The 24,305-nt window shown below is 43.8% G+C and overlaps 1 protein-coding gene across 1 annotated transcript in view; it reads right to left on the reverse strand.

Moving 5' to 3' along the window:
* The window catches only part of LOC137522060 (metalloendopeptidase OMA1, mitochondrial-like), a 61,031-nt gene that overhangs the window by 22,046 nt on the left and 14,680 nt on the right, over positions 1–24,305 (reverse strand). The window contains exons 4-6 of the mRNA XM_068242083.1: positions 23,000–23,107; positions 16,721–16,849; positions 12,988–13,062 (exon numbers count right to left, since the gene is read on the reverse strand). Of these exons, the coding sequence (XP_068098184.1) occupies positions 12,988–13,062; positions 16,721–16,849; positions 23,000–23,107 (312 nt within the window). The remainder of the gene's footprint in view (positions 1–12,987; positions 13,063–16,720; positions 16,850–22,999; positions 23,108–24,305) is intronic.

Raw genomic sequence — 24,305 nt, forward strand, 5'->3', positions numbered from 1 at the left:
AAAAGTGCTGCAAGTGTGTTTGAGCCCTAAACATTGCAAGTATTAACCCTTTGCTACCCTGTGCCCTTTTCCAGCATACAGTAGGTCCAATGCCAGACATGTAGTTTGACATAGGAAAAATGGCTGTCGCTGTTGGCCGAGAAAAAAAAAACACAGAAAAAAAACACAGCATGCAGCACAGATTAAAAATCAATCTGAATCGCATGTAAAATTGCGACAAAATCGCATGTAGTGTCAGGGCTGTGGAGTCGGAGTCGTGGAGTTGGGCAATTTTGGGTGCCTGGAGTCGGAGTCGGGAAAAAATGCACCGACTCCGACTCCTAATGAATTTGTAACTGTAATTAAAATAGAAAATATGATAAAATGTTCTATTTCTCAGATAATAGTCATTAAAAATAATGTATATATACAGTATATATACAGTAATGGCTGTGCTTAGTCCACAAAAATGAAATAAACCAATCAAAATTAGTTACTTGTGCTGCTTCAATAAAGCAGTCCCCGTATTTTTAAGGTCAGATATACACATCTGATCGTAACTGTACAGTATATATGATGTGTACACAGGAATCTCTTATATATACTAAATAACATATACTAGCCAACCCGCGTCGTAGCATACGCCACATCTATCTATCTAATAGAGTACGTGCCTCAACCTTGAAGCAAGAAGAAGTAGGCTTTCCATGAGAAAATTTATGCGTGCTCAAACACCAAGTTTAACTGTAGCAAGTCTGGCTTTGCAAATCCGGCCTAATTGGCTATTTATGAGGCAATGCTCATGCAAATATGCATTTGCTTTCGCATGCCAAACTATGCAGGGTCAAAAAACCAATACTGCAAAGCGCTCTCTCGCTGCCTGGGAACCACAGCGGCACCCCGGAGTGGGAGGCTGGGTGGCGCAGCTGCCCCCCCTCAAGCGTGGCCAGCGCTGGGGAGAGCCGTCCGCACCCACCTCCTAATATTAAAAACATCCACTTACCTTAACGTCCATTGGGTTCTGCTACATGCGCATTAATTTTCTCATGGAAAGCATTTTGTGCAGTTTGTATCCATTGGAGGCAGGTGGTGGATGGCTTGCTCCGGTGGTGTGAACCCTGGAGTGAGTGTGCCTGTCCTCCCCCCCCCCCCCCCTCTGGAGTGCTGTATGTGAGCCAGCCCTGAGCTCTAAAGCTCGGGGTGACCCATGCTTCTCTCCTTTCTCATGTGGTGCCCCCAAATTAATGCGCATGTAGCAGAACGCAATGGACGTTAAGGTAAGTGCCTGTTTTTAATATTGGGAGGTGGGTGCAGACGGCTCTCCCCGGGGCTGGCCAAACTTGGGGGGGGGGTCGTCCACGCCACCCAGCCTCCCCCTCCGGGGTGCCGCTGTGGTTTCCAGGCAGTGAGAGAGCCTGGGACCCTGCGGTCCCCCCAGTTGTATAAAAAGGGGGCATTGGGAATCCTCCCCGTTGCGCTCTGGAGGCCTGGAGCACACCAAAAACTGCTAGCAGATCCACAAAATGCTAGCAGATTTTGAAACGCTTTTTCTTATTTTTCTGTAGCATTTCACCTAGCATTTTGCGGTTTTGTAAAGCGTTTTTGGTGTAGTAGATTTCATATATTGTTACAGTAAAGCTGTTACTGAACAGCTTCTGTAACAAAAACGCCTGCAAAACCGCTCTGAACTGCCGTGTTTCAGAGCGGTTTGCGTTTTTCCTATACTTAACATTGAGGCAGAAACGCATCCGAAATCCAGAAAAATGCCTCACCTCGGGAGTATGCGTTTCAGCAAAACGCCTCCCGCTCTGGTGTGCACCAGCCCATTGAAATACATTACCCAAGCGTATCCGCAGCCGCAAGTGGATCGCAAAACGCTGCCGAACCGTTCTGGTGTGCACTAAGCCGGATAGTGCTAATGTAGCATGTAGCAGGGTGACTGCTTTGTGGTATTGGTTTGTGCATGCATTTGCATGAGCATTGCCTCATGAATATCCAATTAGGCCAGATTTGCAATGTCAGACTTGCTAGGGTAAGGCCTCTTTTCCATGGACTGTGAATAGGCAGTGAAATGGCTCTCAAACTCTCACAACTGCTCACTGCTGCCTGGTAACTGCTTGCTGCTGCCTGGTAACTGCTTGCTGCTGCCTGGTAACTGCTTGCTGCTGCCTGGTAACTGCTTGCTGCTGCCTGGTAACTGCTTGCTGCTGCCTGGTAACTGCTTGCTGCTGCCTGGTAACTGCTTGCTGCTGCCTGGTAACTGCTTGCTGCTGCCTGGTAACTGCTTGCTGCTGCCTGGTAACTGCTCAGCCTGGTAACTGCTCACTGCTGCCTGGTAACTGCTCACTGCTGCCTGGTAACTGCTCACTGCTGCCTGGTAACTGCTTGTTGCTGCCTGGTATCTGCTCACTGCTGACTGATAACTGCTTGCTGCTGCCTGGTATCTGCTCACTGCTGCCTGGTAACTGCTTGCTGAGCACACAGCTCAACAGTCCGTGGAAAAGAGGCCTTAAACTTGATGTTTGATCACGCATACATTTTTTCATGCAAAGTACTTCTTCTTCTTATTTGAAGGTTGAGGCACTTATGGTACGTACACACCTGCGATAACGATCGTTCGTTACAAGCGATCGTTCCGCGACGGGCGATAGGTGGACGAGCAGGTAGTAAATGCAAATCAGGCGACTGAGAAAGTAGCGAAGCGATTGTTGTCGCCGAAACGAACGATCAGGAGCAATAGTTGCGTGCGCACACGGATATGACGTGGTAGCGATGATCGCTCGACGACCGTACACACTGTAGCGATCTTTTGCCGTTACAGAACGATCGTTACGTCCCGAAGCGGATGTAGGCATAATGCGTTTCATGAGCATTATTAAAAAAAGAGAGAGAGAGAGAGAGAGAGAGAGAGAGAGAGAGAGAGGCATATGTAAAGAAACATATCAACAGAAAAGTGTGTACATGTTAGAAAAATAACAAAACAATACAAAAACATTATACATACATACCTATGTTAGTGCATTGTATGCTGTTTAATAGTAACTAATGTTTTAATAAACATTTGGGTTAAGTGCACAATTCTTTAACATGATTTCAAATATCACACTGAACGATCGCTACGAAACAAACGTTTCCGGAAATACGTACGTTCCCAGTTGGAAGGCACATGCGCTGTTCTAATAATAGCGATCGTTCTCGCACGATCGCTATACACACTTCATTTTAACGGCGACAATCGCTCGATTAAATCCAACTATTTGGAAAATTTTCTCAAGCAATCATTGCCCTTCCATCGCTTGGCTTAACGATCGCTTCGGAACGAACTTTAGGCAATGATCGAGCGAGCGACTACGAGCGATCGTTAATTGGCATTTACGAGCGATCGTTATCGCAAGTGTGTACGCAGCATAAGTCTATTATATATATAGATGCTGTAAGAATAAAGCCTGATGTGTAGCTGTGTCACTAATAGAGATGGTCAATGAGATGGAAATAATTCTGCACTGATGCTGATTTATGCAAATGTATGCACTCCCTTTGCTGATGAAATCAAATAATTTGATATGTTGTTAAAATTTGGTTTGGTGACTACAAATTAAAGGGTACCTGAGACAGATGAAAAGTAAAGTTTTATACATACCTGGGGCTTCCTCCAGCCCCCTTCATGCCAATCAGTCCCTCACTGTCCTCCACCACCCGGATCTTCTGCTATGAGTCCTGGTAATTCAGCCAGCGCTGTCCGGCCGCATGCCGCTCCCACAGCCAGGAACATTCTGCACCTGCGCAATAGTGCTGCACAGGTGTAGTATGCTCCTGGCGGTGGAGTGTGTGCATGCGCACTACGCCCGACTGGCTCAAGTACCTGGACTCATAGCAGAAGATCCAGGTGGTGGAGGAGGACAACGAGGGACTGATTATCCTGAAGGCGGCTGGAGGAAGCCCCAGGTATGTATAAAACTTTAATTTCATCTGTCTCAGGTTTACTTTGTTACACAGTAGTACTATACTCTACATATGCACTCCCCACAGAGCTGCAGGGAATCCACTGAGAATGCTGTGCACATTGAACACAGAGGTGTTGTCTGTCACCCATAAACCTTGTTCAGATTGTGCATGAAGAATGTGTAATAGAGGAAAAATCTCCTCATTCCCCTGCAGAGTACCTGCACATCATTCTTACATGTACCCACACTTACATTGCCTAGGGCCTGATAGATGTTCTTTGTTACGGTTTGTACCTTTTACAAGTACTCTTAGGGCTCGTTTCCACTAGTGCGGTGCGGAATCGCCTGCATTCCACCGCGGACAAAATCGCATGCGGGTGCGATTCCGCATGCGTTTTTGCCGCGATTCCGCATAGGTAAGGCTGTATGCGATTTTAACCATGTCACTGCCTGAGTGAAATAACATTAATACCTATGCGAAATCGCATGCGATTTCGCGTCAAAAAACGCATGGTCACCCCGCATGCGATTTCCCTATTAGTTACATTAGCGGCGATTCGCGCACATTCCTTCTGCACGCGAAATCTGACGGCCCTGCCGTGCGGATTTCTGCCGCACCAAAAAACGCTGCCGCAGCCGCACAAGTGGAAACAGCCCCATCCACTTACATTACCTATGCGAATCCGCGTGCAGTGCCCGCATGCGGATTCGCTATAGTGGAAACGAGCCCTTACCAAGGACTAGTTTTAGTCTAAAGGGAATAAATATAGTAGTCTACATATCCTTCTCACTTCAGTTGTCTTGTAAAATTCCTAAGCGTTGGCAGTTAAGAGACGAATTTCATGTTACATACTTTTAATCAACAAAATTGTAATATGCAAATTAGAGGAGTTGGAGTCGAAGTCGGTGGAATCCTAAACTGAGGAGTCGGAGTCGGTGGATTTTTGGACCGACTCCACAGCCCTGTGTAGTGTGCAAGAGGCCTGACCAGTGTTCTCCCCAGGCTCTTTTATCCGGGTGTTCCACCCGACTAGTTTCGGTGAGCACCCGGCTGTCATTTGCTCACCTCCTCCTATGCTGTAAGCAGAGTTGCTCACAGATGCACCGGCCCTGCATTCTCTCATCTCACCCTACCCAGCTTCTTTTTCATGCCACCCGGCTACTTTTTCATGCCACAGGGCTGGAAAAAAATCTGGGGAGAACACTGCTGACCAATGTACCACACACTTTTGTTCAATTTTTCCCCAATCATGAATAAAATAATTGAAAGCTCAGAAAAAATTGATTGGAACTGTACATCAAGTAATTGACAATCCATTACACACCATACAATTCTTGATAAAGTTGGTCTGAAATTTCCAACAAGTCCAATCTCCAAAAATCGAAAAAAACAACCCGGGAAATTAAATCAAATTTATTGATCGAAAATAAAGAAAAGCTCTCGAACGAAACTATCGAATTGGTGAAAAATTTGATCTTTTACATGTATGGTGTGTGGCCGCCTTTAGTCTGCTTCGCAATGTGGGTGCATTTGGGCTTGCTGATGGGGATGCCGTTGCCGGATCTAGTTTGGCACGGCATCACCCTACGTGGATCAAAGTGTCAGACAAGGTCACGGTTGATCGGAAAATTGAATTGGAAAGGGTTAATGGCAAACAATTTCAGCTTGTACACATATTAGTAACATGTATCCTTAGGAGTATTAGTAATAGAAGGGGGCTCGGTCTTTGTTATCGCAACCCCACCGCCATAAACCCCCTTCCCCCCCATGACACAAACACTAGATCAGGGGCATAACTAGAAATTACTGGGCCCCCCTGCGAAACTTTGGATGGCCTATCCTGACACAAATCTCATGATCTGTTGGGGATGAGTAGTAGGGTGGGTAAGAGAAGAAGGTGGGTGTCTGGAGGAAAGGTGCAGAGAACAAACATATTCTGTTGTTTATAAAATTCTGCCCAATGGATACAACCACAGTGGACGTGTCACTTATGCCACTAAACTCAGGAATATACCAAATTAAAGGTATACCACGTTTGGATTTAATTTATGGTCCCACCTTACTTGGTACTGCCCTAAGTCCGTCAAACATCAATGTTACAACACATTGATAATCTATTATCATTTTATGATGCCCAGTTATTTATTTATTAAATAGCATTATTCATTATACTTGTTTTTACTAGTTAAAAATCATCTTTATTTTGTAATTTTGCACAACAGATGTCCTTTAATAGAAGCAAAACGCTGAGCTGTACATAACCATCGCTCCACCACGGTGGATCCCCTCCTAGAATCCCTCCACTGGCTTCCTATCCAGTCCAGAATCAGATTCAAGATACTGTGTCTGACCTACAAATCTGTCCACAAAACCTGTCCAACCTACATTTCCGATCTTACTCAGAGGTACACACCTAGCCGCTCACTCCGCTCTTCCAATGAACTTCGCCTAACCGCCCCCCGCATCACCCAGTCCCATGCACGCCTCCAAGACTTCTCAAGAGCTGTTCCAACACTATGGAACTCCCTACCTACACCCATTAGGGCAGCCCCCTCCTTCAACATCTTCAAGAAAGCCCTCAAAACTCACCTTTTCACTCTGGCCTACTACCCCTCACAAGTGCTCTAAACCTACAGCTGAACTCTGGTCCCCTACCATTCGTGTCCTTACCTCTCCCTCTAGATTGTAATCCTTCAGGCAGGATCCTCCTCCTTTTGTGTTCTACCTGATCTTGCACCTCCATTACTGTGAACCCATGCTATGCTATGCATTTGAGTGAACCTAACTTGCCTAATCTCCATGCTCCATCCAGTGACTAAGCATTACCTTGTAATCATACTGTGCTGTGTGATCTGGTTTTCTTGTATTCCTGTATTGTCATATTGCTGTATGTCACCCCTAAATATTGTCTGTAACCTAAATTAATGTTCAGCGCTGCGTAATATGTTGGCACTTTATAAATAAAATAAATAAATAAAGCTTGCCCTATGCCAGTCATTGTATTGCCCCTCCCACATGCACCTCCCCCGGGCAGTTATAAAATAAGAAGCTGCCGTTTCCCCATTTGTAGCCTGCGTAGGAGACTTTTACGTGCACAGCTGCTTGTGTGCGCCACTGTGACAGGGGAATTAGGAGGATCTACTGCCCATTACATCTCGGTTAGGATTTTCATTGCTCTCATACATTTCCATTACATTTACCTCTCCTGCCTCCTACAGACAGCACAGGAAAAGTGTGGTGTATTTATAGCTAGTTCTCAACTATCTGCCAAGTTCCCCGAACGCTGCCCGGAATCCACAAAGATGCTGAGGCCCAAAATTCGGAGATAGTAGAGACAGCTGAGGAGGCTGACTGCGAAACACACAAAAGGTAACAAACCCAAATAACAACCTACAGTAACCAGTGGTCCATCATCCGTGAATGAATATCTGACTTTTTACTGTGCCCATAGAGCTGTGCTTTGCCTTATTGAACAACATATACAGCGATAAAAACAAGGAACACCAAGAGCCCCAATAGTGTAATATGTACTGGTAAATGGTTACGACAGAGGTGCCTGGCTCTTCTACTGACCACATATGCTATTGCTCTGTTATTGCCTGATGAAGCGAGATCAAACCTGCGAAACGCGTTGAGTTCATAAATAAAATATATTGACTGTCTTTACTACAGTCGTTGTGTGTCTACTTGGAGGAATAGAAGAAAAAATACACTTGCTAAAGGCCTGCTGGCTGAAACGTCGTGTTGTTTTGTCACTATGGTGCAATAAAATAGTGCTACAATTGCATTTATCCAGGTGGAGACCCAGTCTTTTTCTCCTATTGCTGTGGATTGTTGCACCTTGAAGGATCCGGGTGTGGACTGGTTGACTCCCTGGCTCAATTATATTATTGCAGTTGAGCTTCTAGGACTGCTTCTTTTTTTCCTTGTCTACTTGGAGGAGGCAAGTCCACCACTACCTCCTCTATTTACCAAGAATTTGGTTTTTTAAGCTCATTTACCTTCCTTTTATCCTTTTGGCGCCTCTGTTCTCCTGCATAACATATACAGCGAAGTCCCCGTTATTCAGGGCTCAGGCAACTGGAAGTCTCAATTAACTGGCATGCCTGAGGGGGATAAATGGGACAGTGCTTTTGACATTTTGCATGGCATTTTAGGGCAGAAAATACTTAGCAAGTTTCCAGGTGTGATCTTCTACTCTTCCTGCTGCTCACAGGGGCTTTCCGGCATCCATGCATGTCACCTGGCATGTCACCAGACCCGATGAGAGGCAGGTGACACACCTGGAGCTTTGTAAGACTGGTCACACTAGCAACTGGTAAGTACACATACCCGACATCAGGCAATCCCCACCTGATACTAAGGGTCTTGTTGTACTGAAATCCAAACCCCAAGCAAAAGGCTTTGTGGAAGAGGATTTTTCTGCTATCTGGCTCCATGACAGAGCGAAACCTTCAGTCAATCCTTGTTCTATTTATTACAGGGGACACAGACAGCATTAAATAGGAACTGTAGTCAAAATAGAATAATGAATACACTTCTTACAATATTAGTTTTTTTTTTTTATATTTAGTCAGTGTTTTGCCCATTGTAAAATCTTTCCTCTTCCGAATTTACGTTCTAAAATGTAGCAATGGCAGATGATCTCTGCAAAATGTTCTTTCAGGGCTGGTGCACACCAAGAGCGCTTCTGAGCGCTTTTAAAAACGCCATCGCTTTCAAAAGTGCTTGGCTAATGCATTAGAATGGGATGGATTACACCAGAGCGATGTGATTTTCTCCCAAACACAAACACGGGTCCTGCAGGATTTCTGCTGATTTCTGAGGCGATTCAGCCTGATTGTTAGATCAGAGCGATTTTCCAAGCGTTTTTGTTACAGAAGCTGTTCAGTTCCAGCTCTACTGTAAGAAAAAATAAAGAACGCTACACCAAAATGCTCCAAAAATCGCTAGGCACATGCCTAGAATAATCACTTCAAAAAGCGCTGAGCGTTTGCAATTACTAGCGCTTTCTGGTGTGCACTGGCCCTTAATGAGCGTTCTAAAGCCAGTAGAAAATATTGCTGGTCTCCCAGAATCCTCTGAGGGATGGATTCAACATAATAAAACAGCCTAGCCTAATCGTGTGTGTGTGTGGGGGGGGGGGGGGGTACACACCAATACACAGCAATATACAGCTATAGGAAGTGTTTCTGATGCTGAAACCGGGATATTTAACATAAAAGTGGGTATCCTGAATAATTATATGTTGCTACAGTTCCTCTTTAAGTATTTCTACAGTGAAAAATGTTTATAGTTGTTAGTGTTCTTGCAGAGGCAATATCACTTACTTGCTTTAAAAGAAAAGTCCACTTATTAAAAAGTGAAATAAAATGGCATTGATGTATGAAAAAGATGACCGCCAGGGATGTTATTCTCCTGGCAATCCCCTCTGGGTAGCCCTTTGCACCTAACAAAGAATTCCCCCAACGCCACACATCAGGTGATTTCTGGTGAATGTCCTACAGTGTCAGAATTCTAGCGGTTTTATTTATGCAGGAAAAGCTGTCATATGTGTATGTTTTAAGTTTTAATGTTCTATGCAAAATTTCATTGTAAACTGTAAAGTTAGAGTACTTTTTTTAAAAATATTGCTCTGTGACATATCAGCATATTTCAGGCAGTGAAACTCATAATTGGATTATTCTAGTTACAAAAAGCTAGAACATTCTTGTTTATGTTAGTGCGTTTGTCTGTGGCCTTGACATTTCAAAGATGCTTCTGTGTAAAGACTGGGAACAAGTTCAAACTCACATTACTGCAGTAATTATATATGTACATTTTCTTAATTATTACACATAGATATTATTCATCTAAATATTAATAATCAATACAGTCCTTTTAAAGAAATAAATAGTTATTGCTAAACTCTATATAATATAATTGAATACTTTGAAATACATTTAAAAACTGGATTCTACCAGTGATGCTTTGAGACAGTAAAACATTCTCGTGAGATTGTTATGATTCTGGAGGATTGTTGACGTGTTCTAGTCTCAGCTAGCTGATACCACATGATGTTTTGGGAACAGGCTTTATAAAATATAAAACAAAGAAGGTGTTTTCCCAATTAGTTAAAGATGATTCAATGATGCCACCTGGCAGTTTCATAGTCTTAAAACATGAATATTATTAATACAGATTGTTATTACATGATGAAATGCTGACATCTGCTGGTTGAAGTTATTATATTTATTCATAAGAAAGGCAAATATATAGAACATGATTTTATATTATTAAGATTTACTATGCAATTATTTCTTATATGATTAATTATTTTAAGAAGAATTATATAATAAGCTTTATATTTAAATAAGTATATTAGAAGCCCTGTATGTTTCAATAAGCCCTAAATTGCTGAAGACTCTCACAGGTCTGTGTTAGTGTCAGTTTGACCAAGCTTATGTCTGGGAAAGTACCGAGACATTCCAACCTAATTAGCAGAGAACACTTTATCAGAAATGCGTCATGAATGATAATGTTTAGTCTCAATGTCTGGGGCAAAAAGTCAACCAGCAGACAAGATGGCTGGTGACGTCCATTTTTAATCAACTGCATGATAAAGCATTGACACATGGAAGCTTTAGCCAATTAGAACCTGGGATTCAGGGAAATTCCAGATTAGGCAGCCACATTGCATCCAATCCCTATAAAAGTAGGAGCTAAAAGCTCATAGTTTGCAGAAACCCAACAATCTCCTGAGAAGATACATGAGGCAGAAGCTACCTTCCCACACGTGGTTGTAGATGCTGAAGAGATGACAGAGAAGGGGTAATATACTTAATATTCTGGTGATTTACTTTATTAATTTTTCAGCATTAAGTTCTGTTAAGATGTTAGCAAGAAGTTTTTTTAGAAGCTATTTTTTATGCTATCTCTTTAAGAAGATTACTACAAGTTTTACACAGCTATTATATACACAGCTATTGATACAGATGAGACTACTTTTGATCTTATTCTACATAACACAACTGTTATATTCTTTTTTGAATGTACTTAGAAGATTGATAATTGCTTGGCTATAAAGCCTTGATAAGATGGAATACTGTTAGAAGGAAACACAACTAGGAACTGTTTATATTTTGTATATATGCTGTATGATAAGCAAATACAATTGTTTCTATAAAATCATATACTGAGTGCTCTGATTCATTTCAAGGTACACTGTCAATCTATAATTACTGTTATAGAGGGTTCAGACACCGCTATGCCGGATTTATATGATAGCAATGCTTTAAAGGCTGGTACTTTACTGAGTTAGCAATCATGAAAAAGGCAAGAACCGCTCAGGTTTTTGACAACAGCATCTTCTACCCTGAGTCCTGGAGGCTGCAGATTCTTTTATAATGGTTGCAATATACAGCAACGTAAATTGCAAGTAGCAGCTTGGCAGGGTTAGGCAACACTAGGGAGGGGGGTTAGGGTTAGGCAACACCAGGGGGGTTATATTTAGGCATCGGTAAAAGGAGGGTTCTGTGTGAGAGTAGGGTTAGGTTTAGCCAAAATAAAATATTGATAAACATTACCGATATTTTACTATTGGAATCCAGCAGAAGAATATAATTTCAGCGATATTTTACTAGCAGCAATCCCCTGCGCCCTTTTTTCCAGGCGCATTTTTTTATGTATGTGCCACTTACTCTCTGTATTGGAGCCCCCAGCTGGAGGCATTGCAAAGGAAGTAAAATTACACCGGTGTACATTTTTATTTTTTTTTACACACTTGTACGCATAAAAGGAAATTATTGTAAGGCAGGGCTTTATAAATGTTACTTTAACACAATACAGTGTTTATTTAGATTTTTCATTTTTTAGCTGTCAGATGGTATATTTAGAATTGTGGTTGGAGTACTCGGCTTTGCTTCTGCATCCTGGGTGCTCCAGCTATGCAGGTTAATTCTCCTTCCTATTCGTCCATCATCAGCATATTACGTCTGCTGGCAGCAAGGATGGTGGCTGTCTCAAGGCGTCCCCATAAATGTGAATCTTGCACACGGTCCCCACTGAAGTGACATTTCTCAGGCGGAATTCCAAGCGCCACATATGTGAGATGATAACACGGGCAGAGAGAGACCCAGGAGAAGCAGATGTTATTCAGGGCAGGCCTGGTATTTGCATGTGTACAAGCTCCCTGACAAAGGCGTTCCTTACGCTGTGGTTTGTACATCACGCCAGACAGACGAGCTGTGAAGGGAACCTTCCATCACACCGCATGTCCCACTTTTACGGAAAGCTGCATAAATCATTGCATTATGGGACGGCGGCTCATGCCTGTAACAATCCTTCCTGGCCATAATTACCACAGGCCCACACTCGCTGGCATACTGTGTATTGTGCTATATTGGGCTAAACAATTAACCCTCAATATCTTGTTAAAGGACCATTAAATAGTAAAATTCTAAATTCTTACATATAAAAAAATGTACATTTCTCCCAGAGTAGCATGCATCATAAATTACATTTTATTCCCATGTTATTCTCACTATCAGTAGGTAGCCAAAAAGCTGACATAATTTGGACTAGTCCATCTCCACATGGGGTATTCTAAGCATTGCCTTTATTCTTTACAAAAGCACTCCCTGGAAAGGATTCATACAAAGATGTCAAAGTTTCCCTACTTACTTGCACACTATTTTGGCAGCTGGACTGAGCTACTGCAGTTCAGTAAGTGGTTTTGTAAAGAAGGAAAAACTGATAATCCCCGATGAAGAGACGGAATTGTCCAAAACCTGTCACATCTGTCACATTTTCACTGCCTACTGTAAATTACTGCGACACAGGAAAAAAAGTAATTATAATCTGAGAGAAATGTGCATTTATGTGTATGCATTTTAAATTTTACCATTGTATGCATTAGTTTCCCTTTAAACACAATTTGTACCTCACTCTACAGCCTGTTGGCATACACATGGTTTTCTTGAACCAAAAAAAGAAGAAGATTTTGATTGGTTGTTAGGAGTAGTCTGCTTTGCCTCTTGCAATAAACACGCATTGTGTATCCTTACCACTATGAAGCTCTCTTACCTTTGCAGCAAGCTGCAGTCCCACTTTATCAGCCTCGGCCTCTAACGTCCTGCTGAATGGCCTCTCGAACATAAACTGCAATAAAGAAGATGGCAGGGCTCAGGCTCCAGTGGGTTCAAGGCCTCAGACAATGCGTTAATGTCAGCGTCTCCAGAAAAAGAATGAAAATCCCCTGAAGAGCAACATTATTACCATCAGTGTGGGTCTAGGATGTCAGGCCTTGACCTTCCAGAGGCCAAAGTGGAAGCTGAGGAAAGAAATACATCTAATAGAAGGCATACATCAGCTTCTGGTATTGCTGCAGTCAGGCAGGAGCAGTAAAGTCACTAATCAATCCCACCACACACGTACACACATGTATATATAAATGCTTAGTTAATAACGCAGCATATAGTGGGAAAAATACAGCTCTGGCTTTAAAGCAGAGCTGAACTCAGAATTTCCTCACTGCTCTAAAATATAAGCAACAGCAAAATAACCTTTAAAGAAAAACATTTCTTTGTTACAGCTTACAGAACTCAAGCAATACATCTGCAGCATCTACTTCCTGCTTTCATGAAAGCAGACATAGGGTTAACATCCTGTGTTCAAAAATTAACTGCTCTACCGCTGCAGCCAGCAGACATCGCTGAGAGATCAAATTACAGTTGTGATTAGTCCCAGATGAGAGGGAATTAGATGGGCTAAATTCTCCAAATACATACAAGGTGCATTTCTCTACTGTCTTATAGTCTTCTAAAAATGATATGTATAACAATTACACAGTACACAGATAATATGGGAGAGAGAAAAACAGACTGAAACAAATCCTGTGATATATATTCGGCAGCAAGTAAACTGTCAGCTCTTAAAAGTGATGTGTTAGAAGCAGGAAAAAATGGGCAAGCAAAGGTATCTGAGAAACGTTGTCGAGGGCTAAATCGTGAAAGCCAAATGATTGGATTACAGCATCTCCAGAAGAGTAAAATGCACTTATAAAAAGTCTGCAAGAGAGAAATGTAAGCTGAAAGAGAGGTTATGCTGTTTGCAAAGCATGGTGGATTTCCGAGAAAGAAAACGCAGATTTGCAAGCCAAGTTAACAGGATAGGACTTGTAATTTTTTAGTATTGCATCAGGAACTCAGTATAGGCAGCTGGGTTGCTACAGAAGAAATCTGAGGGTGCAATGAGGATGTGAAAACACTAGGAGAGTTTTAGGGCTGCGGCCCACTACGAGCACTTTTACAGCACTTGATGATCGCGGGCGACTGGCAAAACACTGCAACAGTGAAACACTGAGTATGGTATTGCCGATCATCACAATGCTTAATCACCAACACTAGCATTTTGCGATTGCTCAAAAGCGCTGTAGTGAGCCCCAGGCCTAAGGGTTGGCTTTCTTATTAAAGAGGACCTGAACTCAGAACGTCTTTTCTGCTCTAAAAGAAAAGCAACAGCATAATAACCTTTAAACAAAAACGTTTCTTTGTTAGGGCCAGAGCCCACTGACGCAGTTGTATCCGCTTCTGTCCGCTTTTCAGCATCTGTAACACTGATGTGTAACTGAAAAGCGGACACAGCTGCATCAGTGGGCTCAGGCTCTTACACCTGATATAAATACTAAAATAAATATGCACTGTTTCTACCTGATTCATTGAAGCAGACATATTGTTAACCTCCTGTGCTTTCAAATTGCCTTATCTGCCATAGGCAGTCATGTGACACAGGAGAGAGATCAGATTACAACTTGTGATTAGACACAAATGAGAGGGGATTAAACAGGCTAAACTCTCTAAATACATACAGGGTGCATTTCTCTATGTATTTCTTCAGTCCTGTGCAAGAGTTCAGGGAGTTCAAGCTCATGTTAGCATACTTCCAGAGGCAGTGTGCTAACAACATGATCAGAGTGTAATGTACAGTATGGCAGGAGGTAGTGGTGTAGACAGGTAGTGCAGACGGGTCCTTAACAGGAGCTGTAGGTAAACAGTGGGGTTCAGCTGCCTTGTTGAATTTTATCCTTGTAGCAAAAACAATATTGCATTATATTTCATGAGTCAGAAAGTTGAAAGCAAACCTGAAGCCAAAAATCACTAAAAAACAAAACAAAAAACAAACAAACAAAAAAAAAAAAACAGTGACAACCCCTGAAAGATTGTCATGTCTGATTGAACTAGCAGTCATTTTCAGCCAAATTCACCCAACTACTTCCTTGTAGACAGCTCTATAAAGTTTCCTTTTCCATTTTAAAAATGGCTGCAATTCCAGCACCGTTTCCATGCCACCTTGCGGCCACTAGGCTATAAACGCTTGTGCATTTCTTTTTCCTCTTGTGTGTAAATGGGGTCTCCTTCTATGTGCATGAATAGTTATGTGTACTAAGTGTATGTGTGCTGGGAGGAGCTTGACAGAAGATGGAGGGAAAAGTGGAGGACCTGAACTCTCGCACAGGACAGAAGGAAACCAGAGAGAAATACACCCTGTATGTATTTAGAGAGTTTAGCCTGTTTAAGGCCTCGTTCCCATTGCGTTCCGATAGCGTGTCTGGTCGCCTTGGCAGTTTTTTGAGGCATTTTTTTTTCTTTCCCGGCGCTTGGGTGGGCGATGTATTTTTGTTAAAAGAGCATTTCTAATCGCTTTTCCAGAGCAGTTTTTTTAATTCACTCCCTGACTCGAGTCTCTTTGATCCAGAAAAGAATAAATACAATGTATTTATTCTTAAAAAACGCAATCGGTGCACAAACCGATTTTGTGAGCGTTTTGCGTTTTTCCTATACCTTCCATTCCGGGCAAATCGCCCTGAAAATGGTCCATGCCGTGCTTATGTCAACTGACAGCGCACAGAACGTCCCTATAGGAAAGCATGGTGTAGCCGATTTAAGGGCGCTTTTGGAAAATTGTCAGCGCTTAAAAAAGTCCAAAAGTGCCTCTAGTGTGAACGAGCCCTAATTCCCCCTCATTTGTGTCTAATCACAAATTGTAATCTGATCTCTCCCGTGTCACATGACTGCCATTGCAGAGATGGCAGATAAGCTCATTTGAAAGCACAGGCTGTTAAAAATATGTCTGCTTCCATGAATCAGGAAGTAGAAAATGTGCAGATTTATTTTAGGAATTGTATCAGCTGTAACAAAGAAATGTTTTTTTCCTCTGTGTGGCCAGGTGTCCCCCCTTTAGTCAGCAGCAATCACTCACCTTCCAGGCTCCAGCGACGAGCCGCAGCGGATCCCTCCTCTCTAGCCGGCATCTCAGCTCCTACTGCTGCTGAGTTCTGGGTCGCGGCTTGATGACGTTATCAAGCCGGGACCCAGCGCTGACGTCAGAAGGAGCAGAGATGCCGGCAAGAGCGGTGGGGGGCGCCGATCGTCGCGGGAACGGCAGGGAGGTGAGTGGATCCTCTTCTTTCCCCCCTACCGCTGCAGCTGTCAAATTAATCACTACAATCCGACGGCGATCGTAGTGATCACATGATCAGCAGCCATACGCGATGGCTGCTGATCACTGAGGGGAGATGCCAGCTGTCATAGGACAGCTTAATCTCCCCTCTCCGGTGCGCACGATCGCGTCGGGACGGTTCGTTAGCACGGACGTTGAATCAACGTCTAGTCAGAACGGTAACGGTAGAACCACCTGGTGGACGTTGATTCAACGTACTTGGTCCGAAAAAGGTTAATGTAAATGAATGTTGAATAAGACAGGATCTAATGTCCACATTAGAACTAGACTTGTGTGACAACAGTCGCCACTCCCTTACCTCTCGTAATCTGTTCTGTATCCACTGACCAACCACCGCAAGGCTGTCCATAGGGCAGACTGCCCAGATCATGGCTAGGGAGATCAGGAACAAGAAGTCTAAGAAATGGCTGACGCTGGCCTTCTCAACCTGCATGAAAAAGACATGATAGTTTTACTAATCCAGACTTTAGTATACACCGGAGAATAGAGAGCTACCTACAATCAGGGCTGCTCATCAGGATTCCGGATATCCGGGTAACCCGGATATCCGAACTTTTTTTCAGCTATCCGACCGGATTCGGATTCTGGATACCTGGGCCCAAATCCGGATAGCTATCTGCGGATATTTGGGCGCATACCGCGGATATTCGGATCCGAAATACTGTAACTAAGGAGATGACGTCCTGGAGCCAATCAGAGGGCTCCCAGCAGAAGCCCTAGCAACCAATCACACTGGGGAACCTTGGCCAGCCCCATCTGACCTCATTGAGCTAATCAGAGGCCTCCCAGCCTAAGCCCTGGCACCCAATCTCAGAAAGGAACACTGGCCAGCCCCCCTGTATAATAAGGAGGGCTGCCATGATGAGACAGATCGTCCTAGCTTGCTGAATGCTCACTGAGAGACATGCTCCAGTGCTGGTGGCCTACAAAGGGGGCTGTACACAGTGATAAACCTAAGATGTTCAGTGATTCACGCCTTCACTACTATCACTACAGTATTGTTAAATCATTAATTAGCTTGATTGATGTTATAGACTAGTGTGACAGTTAGAGTGCGTACTCCAGTGCTGCTGGCCTAGGGCTGAACACAGTGATAAGCTGTTCAGTGATAAACCCCTTCACTATCACTACAGTATTGTAAAATCGTTAATTAGCTTGATTGATGTCATAGTGTGACAGAGTGTGCTCCAGTGCTGCTAGCCTAGGAAGGGCTGTACACAGTGATAAGCTGTTCAGTGATTAACCCCTTCACTAACACTACACTATTGTTAAATCATTAATTAGCTTGATGTCATTTGTGTGACAGTCAGTGTGTGCTGCATGCAGCTGTTATGTGTCTGTGTGTGTGCTGGGCACAGACCAGGCCAGCTGCTGCCTGCTGGCAAGCTATTAGCCTTAGGTATAGGTTAGTTTAGGGATTAGGGGATAGGATTACTGTGTTATTGTGTAGTTAGTACTGTAGTACCGCAGTCAGTGCTAGTAGTTGTTAGAGTAGTAGTACCATCTGGTTAGCTTTCTACAGAACTGTTGTGCTGTGAGCAGTGCCAGCGTGACAGTTAGTGTGCACTAGTGTCTTCTCCTCTGCTGTCTGACTGTCACTCGGCACTTGTCACGTGCCACTTGCCAAGTGGCACGTGTCACTTGAACTCGTGAACTCTGATATCCGACCCGGATTGGATATCTGGGTATCCGGATCCGAATTAGTTCCAGATAGTGAAAAGTGGTATCGGAGCAGCACTGCCTACAATCTGATTGATTGCTTTGGCAATGCTTTAATTTTGTTCAAGCTAGGCAGGGCTGCTTCTGGCCATTTTGGTGCCTTAAGCAGGACAACCCACAGTACTCTCCAACCCCTCCCTACAGATCTGCAGTGGATAAAATAGCAGCATAGACATTAGTGTTAGGTGTAGGTAGGGTAGTGCTAGGCATAAGTAGGGGTAGGTTAGTGCTGGTTGTAGGTAGGGGGAAAGCTAGTGTTAGGCATAGGTAGGGGTAGGCTAGAGTTAAGCATAGGTAGTAGGGAGGTTAGTGTTAGGCTATGTTAGGTATAGTTAAGGGGGAAGGTATAGTTATGGGGTAGGTTATTGTTAGGTATAGTTAGGGGGTAGGTTATTATTAGGTATAGGTAGGGGTTAGGTTATTATTAGGTATAGTTAGGGCGTAGGTTATTATTAGGTATAGTTAGGGGGTAGGTTATTATTAGGTATAGTTAGGGGGTAGGTTATTATTAGGTATAGTTAGGGAGTAGGTTAAGTATAGTTAGGGGGTAGGTTAGTGTTAAGCATAGGTAGGGAAAAGGCTAGTGTTAGGGAAATCTACGTAGTGTGAGAATTAGTTGAGATAGACAACAGTAGAATATCGGTAGTGTTACTGATATTCTACCATCAGTAATATCTCGTGCCTATTTTTATTTGTAGCGCTTTTAACTGAACTCTCCCTCACACTCAAAAGCCGTACAATAATGTATTTAGAGTGTCTAAACTGCAAAAATAACCTCAACACCAACTTGTGGCTTTTTACTACCCCTCCTTCTCTCTGGTTTCTCCAGTAACCATCCTTCCTACATTTAGTTACTGTTGGAAAGCCTCCATTAGCTCATTCCTTGCATCGGAATGCAGAAGGTGCTAAAACGATAACCAAAGCACAAGAAAGGTCTTCTCATGTCACCAGCATTAGACTTCACCATGGTAAAGGCTAGGGCTGTCTGGCATGACAGCTCTCTCCCCACAGTCACACCACACAATGCAAGCCTGTGGACCAAGCTCGGCCTGTCAGTGGGGGAAGGAGCTAGTATTGATCTTCAGCCGGTTCATAATTCCCCACATGCCTCAGCCAGATGGCTTGGACATATATCATTACCATTAAATGCTCCAATTAGGTTTTAATAGTAAGCGCCTAAAAGAGGATATGAGGTCTAGAGCACAAGACCTCAAGCCAATACCGTTCCTTCCCCCACAGCAGATTCATGTACATAGTGAGGGAGCTAAAAGCAAAGGTAATCATTCACTGGTGACAGGAATGTTCCCAACAGCTCCCATTCCATACATTCACTTATAACCTACAGGCCATCTATCCTCTTTACAGTTTTTCTAAAACCAGGAGATGTGTTTTAATTGCCTTTATGTTCATTTTGGGTCCATGTAGAATGGATCTTCACTTTTTTATTTTATCCAGCCTCACTTACCTGACCCACCAAACACCCCAAGGATAAAACTTACATAAAATGAAATGAGGATTTGAGGGTGAATGACAACGCATGGACCGGGAACATCAGACAATGCATTCTATGCACTTATGATGTCCCCACATACTGCGTTGCATCGGTTGCCACAAATCCTGGTTGATAAGAGGCCCTAAATGGAGATATTATTGCTGTGTACACCTGAATGGATGTAAAATAGGTGAAATGTGTTAGTTACCTAATGCCCTGAAAAGACAAAGAAATTGCTGTCTGTGCCGCCATCTTACTTCTCTTTGTGCCCTCCCATCACAAAAACGAACCAGGCAAATCCCGAGCATGCTCAGTACAGCTTGTAAAGCAGGCATGTCCTCTAGCAGAGAGATGTGGATCATAAATTGAAACATCAAACAAATGGACCAGCACCATACAATCAATTTAAATATAATGATGCAGAGTGTGCTAGGAGCTAGACAAGAATCAGCAAAAGGGAATAAAAAGATGCCGCCTAAAAAGCACCACACTGACAATATAGTAATTTTGTAGCCAATATATCACAATCTTTATTCAATTCCAAACACAAACATAATAAAAACAATTAAAAACTACTAAAAGTGAGAAATCTGGGGTCCATAAATGTACAATAGTTCACAATGATTAAATAATATAGGTTCCCCTCTCAAAAATAGGATAGTATGAAATATACAAGCATGTGGAAATAGAGCTATTACATTATAAATAATGACCAATCTACCAAGTCAGTACGGTAATTGGATTGAGTGCACAAAGTGCTGGCGATAATGAATAAAGTTCCAAACCGGGAATAACAAAATTAATTAAATTGTGAGCAGCAATAATGATGAAGACCTATAGCCTAGTAAAGTGCAATACAGTGGGCTATATAAGAAAACCACAGCTTACGTGAGAGGAGAGAAGACACCAGTGGACCAGCAGAGTAGAGCCTTAGTGCACCTCATCCCACGCTTCTGAAGAACGCATTTCCCGCGAGGTGCACTAAAGGTGGGTACACACATCAGATACAAGTCTTTGGAAAAGGCAAGATCACAGACCAATTTTACCCCCTTCCATGTAGTATGAGAGCCATACCTACATACCGTAGTCTATTCTATTGAGATGAACTCCCCATCAGATAAAAATCTTTGCAAGATGCTGCACACAAAGATGCTGCACACATGCAACAGATCAGTATCTGCAACAGATCAGTATCTGCAAAATGCATTCATAGTCTATGATATCCAGGGCTGTGGAGTCGGTACATAAATCTTCCGACTCCAACTCCTCAGTTTCTGAAACCACGACTCCGGGTACCCAAAATGGCTCCGACTCCTCGACTCCGACACCTTAGTCTAATACTTAACAGGGTTATGGATTTTGAACAAAAATCATACGACTCAGACTCCTCAGTTTATGAAATCAACGACTCCGACTCCGGGTGCCCAAAATTGCCACGACTCCGACTCCCTAACCCTGATGATATCTGCAGATCTCATATACACCTTGTTTAACCATTTGCCGACCGCGCACTCATACCGTGCGTCGGCAAAGTGGCAGCTGCAGGACCAGCGACGCAGTTCTGCGTCGCCGGCTGCAAGCTAATTATAATCAGGAAGCAGCCGCTCGCGCGAGCGGCTGCTTCCTGTCAATTCACGGCGGGGGGCTCCGTGAATAGCCTGCGGGCCGCCGATCGCGGCTCGCAGGCTAAATGTAAACACAAGCGGAAATAATCTGCTTTGTTTACATTGTAAGGCGCTGCTGCGCAGCAGCGCCGTAAGGCAGATCGGCGATTCCCGGCCAATCAGCGGCTGGGGATCGCCGCCATGTGACAGGGGACAGCCTGTCACTGGCTGCACAGGACGGATAGCGTCCTGTGCAGCCCAGATCACCAGGGGGAACAGGGAGGAGAGGGAGGGGTGGAATCTCGCCGCGGAGGGGGGCTTTGAGGTGCCCCCCCCCCCCCCGCAACACCCATCAGGCAGGAGCGATCAGACCCCCCCAGCACATCATCCCCCTAGTGGGGAAAAAAGGGGGGCGATCTGGTCGCTCTGCCTGCACCCTGATCTGTGCTGGGGGCTGCAGAGCCCACCCAGCACAGATCAGCTAAAACGCCGCTGGTCCTTAAGGGGGGGTAAAGAGTGGGTCCTCAAGTGGTTAACAGACATTCATCTGCAGATCAGACAATTATCTGCAGATCTGAATATCCATCCTGGTGGATCTGATCTGCAAATGACTGTCTATTAAACAAGGTGTGTATGAGATCTGCAGATATCACAGTGACGGATCGATCAGCCTGGAGGGGGCTGTCAGAAGCCCTAGGTGTGTATAATTTTGTTCTTACGCACCATCTCAGGTTTCCTTTAAAGCACTCTTGTAGTGAGAGGGATGTGGAGGCTGCCATTTGCATTTCCTTTCAAACAATGCAAATTGCCTGGCTACCCTGCTGATCTTCGGCCTCAACTACGACTAAGAAACTACACTCGCTCCGATGCGCATGAGCTTTTTTTTGTACTATTTGTCCGGCTATACAAATAAAGATTGGAAATTTTTAGGAATCAGTGTCTGGTGGGGCGGAGTTCCTTTCCAAAATTGCACTTTCAACCACAGACCGTGAACAAGCATGCAGATCAGAAATTTCTGACTGAAATCTGACTGGTTTTGCCACATGCTTGTTTCAGGTATGTGATTCAGACACTCCTGATGCCAGAACGATCAGCAGGATGCAACTGGTATTGTTTAAAAGGAAACAAATACGTCAACCTCCATATTCTTCTCACTGGAGTGCTTTAAAGGAAAACAGAGGAAACCTCGGGTCAAAAAAACACATACCTGAAAAGGAAAGCCTCCGCATCCTCCACAGGCTTCCCATAACCACCATACTGCAGCTCTCTAGGACCCTCAGGAAGATCAGGGCCGCATTCCTCTTTATGCATGAGTGTGGCCGCGCTGCACCAGCGTGAGCACAAAAATGGCTGTGCAAGGCATGTGGCCGCTCATGCACAAGCGGTTCCTGCTTACTGCGCAGACGTGACCACACTTGTGCATGAAGAGGAGCGCAGCCCAGAGCTTCAATCTGACAAGCTCTTGTCAGATTACTTTGGGTGGTCTGCGCTCTGCAACAGAGGTCCAGACGGCACGGGAATTATCGACAGGATCCAGAGGCTTCTCTCTTCTTAGAGAAGTGTGTTTTTTGACCCAAGGTTTGCCCTGTGTACACTTTAAAATGGAATCTGCAGAACACAGAACCGCCTATGTCAGGACTCCTCAGCCAGAAAGCAGACCTGAGGTGCGGCCATAGTGATGCTCAAACATGTCACATGCTTCTCCTATCATTTCCTGTGGGCAGTGAGGAAGCTGAATGATACTGCCTGTATCTCTACTTACCATATGATCCAAAATAGCATGTGCCAATTCATGGCCGAGAATGAAAGTGAGCTGGTCATCATTGCCTGTCGCATCCAGCATGCCGGTGAAGACAAACACCTGGCCGTTCTGGAAAACAACACAGAGTCAATAGTGTAATTAATGCAGCAAACGCAAACTCAAACCCTGAGTCATTATAAGCCCAGCAGATGGGTTGGTGTGCTGGAGCTTTAGTACATTTACATCAGTGATCAGACTGTAAGTGGAGCTTGCTGTTACTTTGGGCAGCACACAAAGCACAATCTCTACTTTAGAGCATTGTCTAGATTTCAATTATTGGTACAATATACTTTTTTTAAGTACCTGACTGAGCTTGCAAAGCAGTTTGTCTGTGTCAATGTCAGATGCTGCTTGCCTGAGAGAAAATTCTATGAGCTCTCAACCCCCCCCCCCCCCCATGCAAATATCATGCACATGAGGTAGTCAGAGGATCCAAGAGGGGGAACCAGCTAGTCTTACCCTCTGATCCTGCCAACCTCCTCCTTGTCCTCTACAAGAGGGAGCAGAGGGGGGAGAAGGGTGGGTTATGGCTCTGTGCTGGGGAAGCATCTCCCACTCTACTGGCAGCTCCATACTTTACGGAAGGAATGAGAATTGCTGCATCCAATCCAATGGCTGCATCCAATATGAAAATTGAGTGAATAATGGCATAAGATTCCTATCAGCATTTCTTTTAAACCATTCAACTGAATTCTCTGATCTTATCCTCTCCTTTCAGAATACAATAATGCATACTGATAATAGTATTGTCAGCGTGCATGAAGCCAAGTACTTTACTTGGTACAGCCCATAAACCCACCTTTGGCTGCCATGCGGGGTGTTGCAGTCTTATGCTGAGAACACATGATGCGTTTTTTTGTTTTTGTTTTTTTATTTACGGTCTGATTGATTTTCGATTCGTTTTTCCTCTCAATTTCCCTTCTCGTATCTTTTTTTATCTATTTCCATTCACTTCTATCAGAAATCGATCAGAAAACGATCAAACAGAAGTTTGGACATGTCAGAAATTACCTATCGAACCATCTATCTGCTGAAAAAAAACGTATGGTGTATTCCCAGCATTGTTCACACAGAAGTCACATGTCCAGTGCGCCAGAATACTGCTGGATGGACCTTTCTAGGCAGACCGGAATATCAGCAGCCTGGCCAGAAGTCATCTGGAGAAGGAGCTGAGCAGTAAGCACAGCTCAGTACCACTTGCAGTGTGACCTTGTATGTATATGGAGAGGATATGAGAGCATTCAATGTATCAATGATCCCGCAGAAT

Source organism: Hyperolius riggenbachi, chromosome 6, assembly GCF_040937935.1.
Source record: "Hyperolius riggenbachi isolate aHypRig1 chromosome 6, aHypRig1.pri, whole genome shotgun sequence".
Taxonomy (NCBI): Eukaryota; Metazoa; Chordata; class Amphibia; order Anura; family Hyperoliidae; genus Hyperolius; species Hyperolius riggenbachi.